The sequence below is a fragment of the Lissotriton vulgaris genome, chromosome 2_1 (assembly GCF_964263255.1).
Source record: "Lissotriton vulgaris chromosome 2_1, aLisVul1.2, whole genome shotgun sequence".
Classification (NCBI taxonomy): domain Eukaryota; kingdom Metazoa; phylum Chordata; class Amphibia; order Caudata; family Salamandridae; genus Lissotriton; species Lissotriton vulgaris.
Window position 1 is genome coordinate 874281581 of NC_141687.1, and position 11403 is coordinate 874292983.

General features: G+C 41.3%; 1 protein-coding gene across 1 annotated transcript in view; it reads left to right on the top strand.

Moving 5' to 3' along the window:
- B4GALNT4 (beta-1,4-N-acetyl-galactosaminyltransferase 4) overlaps positions 1 to 11403 on the top strand; it is a 910917-nt gene that overhangs the window by 853040 nt on the left and 46474 nt on the right. Inside the window, exons 17-18 of the mRNA XM_086956391.1 lie at positions 808 to 880; positions 7810 to 7963. Coding sequence (XP_086812517.1) covers positions 808 to 880; positions 7810 to 7963 — 227 coding nt within the window. The remainder of the gene's footprint in view (positions 1 to 807; positions 881 to 7809; positions 7964 to 11403) is intronic.

An 11403-nucleotide genomic window follows, 5' to 3' on the forward strand; every position in this document is an offset into this window, starting at 1 on the left:
TGTACATACAGCATTGGCACCTGAACCTTTTCCACATCATCTTCATCTAGATCATTGTCTTTAATACCCAAACACAGGCCCAAGATAGAAGTTTTAAGACTGGTTGGGGAACAACAGCATTTCTTTGGGGATCAACAATCCCAAGCAGGAGATGCCATTGACCAACCTTCAATGGACCCGACTTTGAAGGATTACAAGAGGCTAATGGTTTGGATACATCTCCAGAGAGGAAGTTACTGTCTCCAAAGGGTATTCCACCTTTGGAAGCCACAACATATCATTTCATCATCCGAAAAGCGGTGGAAATGTAGAATCTTTCACTCCTTACTGCAGAGCTAATATGTAATACTCTAACTGCGGTACTCCATTCTTATTCACCATCCTAGGTGCCTCTACTACCTTTCAGTGAGGCTTTGACAGAGTCAATTTTGAATATTTGGAAAAAAAGCTTTGACATCCATAGCTGTTTCAAGCCAGATAGCCAGACCTTATAAACCAGCTCCTGGTGGTCCTTCCTTCTTATCTCATTTTACACCAGAGTCTGTTTGTCCAGGCCTCATCTTCCCCGAAGCTGACCCCAGGGCACTATTTTTCTTTATATTTTAAAATATCAAGCTTTCCTTCATAGATTTTCTTTTTTCTCTCTCTGAGGTGAAAACAGGCAAAGAGAATGGGTCTGAAGACATTTGTCTACAATAAGCATATATTTACTTGTCTCATTAGGGTTCAGTATCCCTCAACACCTCATAGACGTGCTTTCTTTGTAACTACTTTAATAGAGTCAATGTTTTTCCTTTTTCCTTTTAGATACCATTACTTAAGGAAAACTGGCAACTTCGAACGATCAGCTGGGCTGCAGGCAGGAGTGGACACCATACAGGTAAGAGGAGATGTGTTCTCTGACGGGTATGGGTGAGTTACACTCCAATGAAGATAAATGTGCTCAGTAAATGATTTGGAGGTATGCTGTGCAGTTATGATAAACTGTGTTCTGCAGAGAGAGATACATTAAAAGTAAATGTGTGGGCCTGATTTTGGTGAGGCAGGTTCCTGACCAATGTGTTATGTTATAGGAATTTTGGAAGGAGTGAAGCAAACCCTAAACCAGTAAAGTATAATGTGGGTTTGGAAATGAGGTAGAGACCACAGAAGTAAAATATACCCTGTGCCTGGGGAAGGGGATAGAAGTGGAGATGATATCTATGTATGTCATTGTTGTTCTGTAGCTCGCTCACTGCTGCCTCTTGTGTGGCTTCATGGCTCTTGTGTGATGGCCAGAGATGTACTCCGATTATTTTTTGGTTATCATGATGCAGCATCTAGGAGGGCCAATTGTCGCAAAGAGATTTCTTAGGCTGAGGAGACACGGTCTGTTTTTTTTTATATATTACCTTCTCTTTAGGATTGCTGATCAGACTTTGCATATATGACTAGAAAGTGTATTGTCATTGTTTTGTGACAAACAACACATTATCTATGTCAGCCAAATAAAATGAAAATATGTTAGTGAGTTGTCACATTTTTACATACATACCTTGAATAGCCTCTTTGGGCAATTATGGAGCGTGTTCTGTAAAATCCAGATCTTGGCTTCACACAGATGAGGTATACAGATATAGGTGTGAATTACACTGAGCATTCATGAAGTCCATCCACATGAAGTGCATTAAAGGTATGTCATTGTGAGATGAACATTCACTGCTATTGAGATCCACCAGGCTAAGGTAAAGCAAGATTTCAGGGTAGATGTACAAAGCACTTTTGTGGTCACAGACACAGTAATTTGCAGAATCACAGGGTTTGTATATAAAAGCCCTTTCACAAGTTGCAAAATTCTATTGAACACCTAGAAGGGTGTTTGTGATCCTTTCCGAATCTCAAATAAGATGAAGCGTGAAATGTGTGGTTTGGAAAGGTATGTATCAATGGTGTGTAACTGAAACTGTGGTCAAAAACCATTTGAGTTACCTACCCCAAGTTGGAGTGGTAGCTGATTTGCAAAAGGAAATGTGTCCTCTAGGGACACATTCACTCTTTGGGAATCATGTCGGTGGCTTAAAGTGGAGCATGCAGTGGTTCAGAGGAATTAGATTTTTTTTAATGAATGTTTATGCCTCATATGGATGTGGGCCGCTATAAAAAAAAGTTTCCCATTTCCAAAAGCAGACACAGGAATGGAGATATGCTGTTTCTAGCAGGCTTCAATCCCTGCATCAGCAACCATTGAAAGGGGGTTGCAAATGTCAATCTACCTATTTAATATTCATTTGGAAAGTCGTTTTGCGACCCTCTGTGAGTAAACAATTTGCAATGCACCCTGTTAGTACATAGCATTTCCTTTTGCACATGGGAATGATACTTCGGGCCATCTAGTCGTAACACCTTGCCTGGGCTCCTTTTCCTCGGCAGGCAAAGGTCTCTGGGCACTGCAGGCATGGGACGGCAGCCCCTAGTGCAGATGGTCTCTAATTGATTATGGGTGGGACACTGCTGGGTCATCACCTCGACAGGCAGATTGTGGATTCAGCTGCTCACAGGTGAGTTATTGGATGGATCAAAGAGTGTCTCTGAGTTGCAGCATCGAAACCTTGTCGGCTGACTAGATTGAGATTTTTAAACTAGTCAAGTGTCCCATAAAGGCCCCCTCCTCCTCCTCCTCCTCCTCCTCCTCCACTTCCTCCTCCACTTCCTCCTCTTCCTCCTCCTCCTCTCTCACACCACTCCATCTAAAGAACCTGGGCCAGCCTGCGGCCATATGGCAGTCGACCCCAGGCAGATGTGATGACGCCTTAACCCAAGTCAACCACATCTTCTTGATTCTGGGTATCTGACCCGGAATTAGCATCAAAAGGCACCGACTATGCTGCAGACAATTAATTGTAATACACCTTCATTCATTGACCACAGACAGTTGGGTGGCCAAATGATTAAATACAGTAAAAATTCCTGTTTTGTTATAGTCTAGTCTAATCTGAGATGAGTGACACTTGGCAGGGCTACCCTTGAAATATTTAATGGATGCAGAGCTGGAAGAGCAAGAGTGTAGCCCAGGAATTCTAGGCCCCTGAACAGAACCAAATGTTAAAGTCGCTATAGGAATTCACTCTTTCTTTTAGTCCTTCATTGGAGGACCTTCTTCACTGAGGCACCTAAGAGGGGATTCAGAAGTCCGAGAGGACCATGGTAATTTGGTATCTGGTAACCTAGGGTCAAGTCGGCTAGACAGTTGCTTGAAATAAAATTGACCTACACAGTGATGATCTCATATTGGTGACGTGCATTATGGTCTTTAGGAAGGCAAGATTAACTCTAGTCAATTCCTTAACATTAAGGGCCAGCAAAATAACGATGATAAACTTGCTACCGGTGAAATCATTTGAAGATTTGACATGTCAAGTCGATTTCATACAGGTAAAGGTTGTGGTGGGAGATGAGGTGTAAAGTTGTCACTGAGAATTCTTGGGTTCTGGGTGTATTTTGGAATGGAGATCACTGGAGACAACATTCCAGATAAAGCTCATACTGTATGTTAAGGAAAGAAAAGTAGCCCCCTACCCTGTGAGCTGACCTTACCATCACCCTCTATAAAAACGGCATTGTTCTAATCCAATCCTCTACCAATAACCTCAACAAATCTGCAGACCTTTCCCCCCTCCTCAGAAACCATGTCCACGACTCTGTTTATGTAACTAACACCTGCACCAATGAGCCGCTTTCCTGCCAGCCTAACATACCTAGCCATCCACATACCAACCAACCAAGGGCCTCTTTCTCAGGTCATCCTATCCCCCCCAACATGTCTCCTGTCCCTGGCTACAAAATCTCCCCTACACATTTGATCTCCTCCCATTTAGCGCCACCCACTGACAGGGAGTCTGATACACTCCCAAAGACCCCTGTATCCGATAGAGCTAGCCCTCTAATGGCTCCCTCCACTGATCACCCGTACCGTTATAGTTTGTCCCCCAGCACCACTAACAGAACGGCCCCTAGACCTCCGACCTCCTCCCCACCAGCCATCCACCATAACAGCGAACTTGGTACTCCTCCAAAGACCCTGGAGTTTGCTCAATCCAATCTATCTCCCCGTCCACCGTTACATGCCCCCCGGACTTCTTCTGAGCCTTTGAACCCCGCCCTTCTAGCACCCCCAGCTTATACTGATCTCAAAACTCAGCACTCCAGAGCGGCTAAACTCACCCAGAGCATTCATAGCTCCATTCTGCACCTCATTAACCTCCTTCACCTTGCTGAGCTCTCCCTTGCTAGCCTCAAGCCACCTCATACCTCCCTCCCACCGAACACCGAGCCTCCCAAGCAACCACTCCCGCTACCTCTGAGACATCTTCGTCCGCACAAACAACCGTGCCTCCTCTCAGAGGAGGATTCCTGAGCTCTCGCACTCTTACAACTCTCCCTCCGCCACCTCTAACCCCCTAGACCTCACGGGTAACAAAATCTTAGCCATCGTCCAAGCCCACAGCTCCGTCCAAGCCATTCCCCGTCCACTAGATATAAATTTTAAACACCCCATCAGCAGGGTCATCATCAACCCCAACAGGCCAGCTACCCTCCATAACAGAAGTGTGGTAAAAAGCAACCTCGCACCTGTATCCCTGTCCATCCAGACTCCTGACTCTCCCCTAGACCCCCCCAAGCTGGTCTTTTAATCAACTGCCGTTCAGCAGTCAAGCATGCCGCAGATATTGCTGACCTTATCCTGAACAAAAACCTAGACCTAGCTATACTAACTGAATCCTGGATCAATTAATACTCTTCTTCCTGCCTGGACTTATTAGTCCCTCCCAACTGGACAGGCTGGACAGACATTCCAACAAGGAAGGAGGAATGTCTACCGATCCTCCCTGCTTGTCACAGAACTCTTGACGGACTCCAATGACTCCTGCGAATACCTCACGCTTTCCATTTGCAGCAACTCATTACACCTTTGTAACTTGCACATTTTTTTACCACCCTCCAGGTTCTAACGACTCTGTCACTGATCACCTCTTGGAAATCATCACAACTAACATTTCTTCCAATGCCACTGAGATTTTCCTGGGTGATTTCAACCTGCACTGGAATGACACCAAAGATCCGTACGTCAATACCATCAAAGACTTCCTAACTCAAGCCTACTCTCTACCAACCCACTCTAAAGGAGCCATCCTTGACTGGATCATTTCTAAGGAATCCTCAGTCAAGCTTATCTCCATAGACCCATGTGACTGGTCTGACCATCATTCCATCTCTTTTATTTTACCCAGGACCTGCAAGACAAAGACGTCGCAGCCGGTAATTCCCAAACGCTGGAGCAGCGACCCCAAGAACTTCGACCTTATGAAACTAGAGGCTCGCTGCAAATCTAATAAACTGGCTAAAAAACCAAAAGAATCCCCAAAATCCCTAATATCGTCAGAGGAATTCTCCTCTTTCTTCGCTGATAAAACCACAGCACTAGGAATTGAACTCGGTACTGCCACTTACTCTCATCCCCCTCCTGACCTGCCCCCTTTTTTCTGCAACACCCCCTCTGGCCCCACCTAAGAACCAAGCCAGTTGGACTCACTTCGAATACTATAACGAAGACTCCATCTCCAAAAACCTTTCTACCTTAAACCCAAATAATCACTTTAATGACCCGCTACCCTCAAACTGCTTCGCTGCCACCTCCCAATCCATTTGTTCCCTGCTGGACTGCAATAATCAATGCCTCCCTCCAGCAGGGTTCGATTCCGGACCCTTTGAAAGCCGGCCAAGTCCTCCCTATTCTGAAAAAAACATCACTGGATACAGCCTCCCCTGACAATTTCAGACCTATCTCCAATATCCAGCTGTTAGCCAAAGTATTAGAGAAGTGTGTACAACAGCAACTAAGTCATCACATCAACAACTTCCACCTTCCAATCAGGATTCAAACCAGGGCACAGCACTAAAACTACTATGCTCCACATCATGGAAGATGCCCTCCAAGCCCTAGACCAAGGCAAAATCTGCCTTCTAATCCTCCTTGATCTATCCTCCACCTTCGACACGGTCAACCATGAAAAATTACTTGAACGTCTCAAAATCAGGATGGGTCTGGATGGCGTGGTCCTAGAATGGTTCAGGTCCTTCCTTCACAACCGCTTACAGAGATTCCTGATCAAAGGCAACCTATATGCACCCAACCCGGTCACAGTTGGAGTCCCCCAAGGTTCAACCCTGTCCCCCACCCTCTTTAATCATTACTTGGAGCCACTCACCGAAGTTCTTCGTACCGCCAACTTCTCCTACCATATGTATGCGGACGATACCCAAATATACATCAATATCTCTTCGCTCAATGGATATAATCTCCTCTCCCTGAATGAGACCCTGAAACTGACTGTCCAATGGGTTGCCAGTAACCAACTCAAACTTAACGCAAAGAATACTGAATTTCTCCTAATCTCCCCTTCAAAAGCCAATCCGGAGATTCAGATGTGGATCAAGGCCATCACAGCCCTGAACTGCCTGCCGACTGTTGTGGACTCTGCCAAATCCCTGGGCATAATCCTCGACTGTAACCTGAACATGCAAGATCACATTAACTTGATGGCTAAAGCAGCCAGATTCCACTTGATCTACCTTTGGAAGCTGAAACCTTTCATAGATGCTCCGGACTTAAAAATGGCAGTTCAAGCACTAGTCATCTCTAGACTGCAATATGGTTGTTCCACCCTTACAGGATTACCCAAGATCTCCTTAACCCCTCTAAAAGCCTGTCTCAACGCGGCCGCAAAACTACTCACAGTTCCAGGAAATTCGACCACATCTCCCCGCACATGTAAGCGCTGAACTGGCTCCCTTTAGAGGCAAGAATCCAGTTGAAACTAGCATGCATTACACACAAGGCTCTTTACACAAACTCCCCTGCTTATCTGGCACAGAAACTAGTGGTATCTGGAGGAAGCAGGAACTCCCGATCCGCTAGAAACTTCTTACTCCAACGTGCCTTCTTTCTGAAAAAACGACCCTATAATAGGGTCTTCACTGGTGCAGCACCAAGAATATGGAACTCTTTCCCACCATCTATCAGAAGAATCCCTTCTCTAGTATGTTTCAAAAAAGAGGCCAAAACCTTCCTCATGGGCACATTCCTCTTCTAAGGCCTGCTCTCATCCACCACATTGTGACAGATGAATCTAAGACTATCGCCTCTTACCCAGATCACCAATTCTCGCCGCCGAGAATGCGTGGGACCTTTGTTTTTACTGACTCTAACAGTGATTTGAACAATTCACCTGTATCCCCCTCTTTCCCTTTGTTCTCAGCACCCCACCCCGCCATCCTATCTGTTGATTATGTAATATTTCTGCACTTTAAACTTTGTTTTTGTTCACCACTGTTTACCTTGCAAAGCGCTTTGATACCCTCACTGGTCAAGTTCACGCTCTATAAAACATACAAATAAATAAATAAATATAAATAGAAGCTGAAAGTATATTTTGCAAGGGCTTTCTTAGTAGCCCATTGGAGGATGCAGAGGAAATCTATATCAGGTGTAATAGGTAGATCTGGAAGTAAAACTAGTGTTTTAGTGGAGATGCATGGCAATTTTGTTAAGCCTGGAAATGTGTATAAGGTAGTTAGTTCCAGTTAGGGTGAGTGGATCTGGAGAGGCAGGGGGTGTTGTAGGTCTGGAATTTTACTGAAGGCGTTGCACCTTTAGTTGACGCTTAGGAATGGAGGATTCTTTAATTAATAGTCTGGTGTTGGTGCTTGGATTAGCAGAGGAGTTTCCCTATGTAATACATGAATTGTTTCCTTTCACTTGTTTCTACTCAGGACAACCATAGTATTATTTTCCTCTGTGACCTCCACATCCACTTCCCCCCGAGCCTGCTGGATGGGATCAGGAAACACTGCGTGGAGGGCAAACTGGCCTATGCTCCCATCGTCATGAGGCTGAATTGTGGAAGCTCTCCGAGGGAGCCTCGAGGTAACCAGAGCAGAGTGTAAACATTACTGAGTAGAGCTGCAAAAAGAGGTTCAATTGCCAAGAAGCAAACTATAACAACTGGTCAAATTGATTCCATTTCAGTGTTGGGGATTTACAGCTGTGCCTTTCTTCACAGAGGACACGTTATTATGATGATCAAAGAGAAATTATATGTAGGTGAAAAGAAAAGCCACAATCTCCAATGGTTCATTTTTGCAAATATATTTTTTGCTTAGAATTAGAATTGTGCCTGAGACAAAGCAGTGATTCTAGGATCCAGCACAGGACATCAGAGCTACCTAATTCAGTCATTTAGTTTGACCAGTGGGATGATTGAGCTACGTGTAATTTAGACATAAGGTGTGAAAGAAAGCACAAGATGCTGTTTCTCCTTCTAACCTAGCAATGAATGATAACATGATTTAGGAAAACAATTTAGCAAAGTGCAGGGTCCAGGAAAGAGGTAATTAAGTAGGGCCAAGAGGAATGTCCGTGCCTTGAAGACTTTCAGTGCTGCAGTGTTATGACTTCTAATGTAGCATAAGGTAAAGGTAATAAATCCAGTCCCTGAGGAACATCTCTGGGTTCAGCAAATATAATACAAGCAAGCACAACCGTAAGGAATACCTGGAATTGGAATGAAGAATATACTCTCAGGGGTCTGTGGGATTTCTTTAAGGTAAGAAAGAGTGAATAGAAACAGGACTCCAAAGAACATCAGTGGATAGGGCAGATACAATGCAATGGGGACTTAGGGAACATCTTTGAGTATGTAGCGATAATGAAGGGTTGGACCTAAAGATAGTATGGGAAAAAATCTGAGAATAACTATTTGGTAAGAACTATTGGTAATGGCATCATTGATTTGAGAAACGCATGTTGGTGGAACAGAGGTAAAAAAAATTAAAAACATGAGGAAATTCTGCAGTTAAGACAGAGACAGCGAAAATCTGATGAACATCTGTAGCTAGGATAGAGGTAATACAAATAAAGATTTAAGGAAAATCTCTGGGCAGGACAGAGATGATAAAATCTGATCTGTGGACTATTGAGTAGCCCATAGATAATACAAGCTGGGACATAGTCAGATAAAGATGATTTTGAGGGGCTTCAGATATGTTTGGTAAAAGGTAATAATGATAAAAGATAGTGTAATGGAAATTGTTCCTGCTGGAGACTACCATCTACAGGCAAATTCCCAAAGCCTCAAATCCTGTATAGAGGGCTATCTCTGCAGTATCCGACCAAAATCCCAGGTTCATAAATTGATTCCTCAATGTACACATGCACATTTCAGATAAAAAATAAGATTGCATTATACTGACAATGTGACTATGCTGGTACAAAAGGGTGTTGAGACAGAATATCAAGTTGGAAATGTCGTGATTCAGAAACATCGACAGCAAGAATATCGTAGTCCTTATCGAATTTAAGGTAAGAAATATTGTTTGCAAAACTATAGTTGTTTAAAATATCGACTTTTTAAGTTATGAAATGTATTTTAGTTTATATTTTAAATGTATGTGATGTATGTTTTTTTGTATAAGTATTGTTTGTTTTTAATATGCGTTACATTTTTAGTAGTTATGATTTTTCTTTTAAGAACATTTTGCACTTTTTATTTCCGTATCGGGTTGTGGGTTTATAGGGGATTCGGGTGGGAAGTGATATAACTATAATATTATTAATGGATATTTTTAGTTTTTTTAATTTAGATTAACTGTGGGAAGTAATTTATTTATAATTATGTATTAATTAGTTAATTAATTAATAATTATGGCAATTGTGTAAATGTTTTTCAGTTGGGGTTGGGTGGTTTATAGAGGTAAAGGGTGGGAAGTAATTTATGTTTAATAATTAGTTAATTTATATTAACTCATTGATAATTATGGAACTTGTTTTGTTGAGGTGTGTGTTCAGGGGTTTATGGGGTGAAGGGTGGGAAGTAATTTGTTTAATTAATTTATAATTAGTAGTTAATAATTAATTGACAATTAAATAGGGATTTTGTGTAATTAATTTTATTTTTGGGTTGTTCGGTTCATAGGGCTAAAGGGTGGGAAGTAATTTATGTTCAATTAAAAAGTAGTTGATCATTAATATTTAATTAATTTATATTTAATTAGTGTATTTGTTTATACTTTTTCTGTGTGAGTTTTATTGTTATAGGGGTGCAGTGTGGCGAGTAAATTAATTTGATTTACTTTATAATTAGTTGTTAAGTACTATTAGTGTTTTAATTGAAAATAAGTCTAAATTTTTTAATGTAATTTTAATTGTGGGATGTGGGTATTATAGGATTAAAGTATGGGAAGTTAAATACATTTTCTGAGTTTTAATTTATTTTCAAAATATTAATATTTATTTAATTGGTAATTATGTAAAATAAGGAAGTACATTTTTTTCAAATGTAGATCTGGGTTGTGAATTGCGTGGTGTTAACGTAGGAAATAAAAAAAAGTGAATGCATGTAATGTTTGTTTCTAATTAAAAATATTTAGTTCTTTGGAAAATATTTTTTCGTTTATTTGATATATTTCTAGATATTTGTCACATGTATTTACCATTATAATTTTTTTATGCAATTGTAAATATAATAGTATTTTAATGTTTTAATATATTATTATATTTTGTAATTTATTTTGTTTTTTAAATACTTTAAAATTTAGTTTGTTCTTAATTTTGTACTGACTGGGGTGAGAATAATAATGTATACCTCTCCGCTTTCCAATACTTTCCCCACTGTTACACTCACTTGAGTGGGAATAGTAATTTTTACCCCTCGGCTATCCAATTCTTTCCCTACTGTTGCACTCACTGGAGTGGGAATATTAATTTTTAGCCCTCCGCTATCCAACACTTTCCCTACTGTTGCACTCACTGGTGTGGGAATAGTCATTTCTACCCCTCCGCTAGCCAACACTTTCCCAACTGTTGCCGGGAAATTTAAGTTTGAAGATTTTTAAATAGTTTAATGTTTTAAATTTGAATTTTGTTATATTAGATTTTGTTATTGGGGTGTATGTATATATATATATGTGTATATATATATATATATATATATATATATATATATATATATATATATATATGTATATATATATATATATATATATATGTATTACCTACTGGCGGTCGCCAGTAGGTAGTTATAGTTAGGATTGTTTTCCAGTTTTCCATAGGGAATCCACAACATTCTATTGGGAATAACTTTGGCGCCGGTTGAGGAATCTGCCTGAAATTTTCCTGAAATTTGCCTCGCTGCACTCCGCTCCTTCCCTGAAAGTTTGGGGGGGATTCGTCAAGCGGGGGCTGAGATAAAAGGGGGGTCCCAAAACGTGTTTTCCACATGTTAATTTACATAGGGCGGTTGGACTCACTTTTAGCCCGAACGGCTGAATGGATTTCCACCAAACTGGGCAAAATTGTAGAGACTGGTA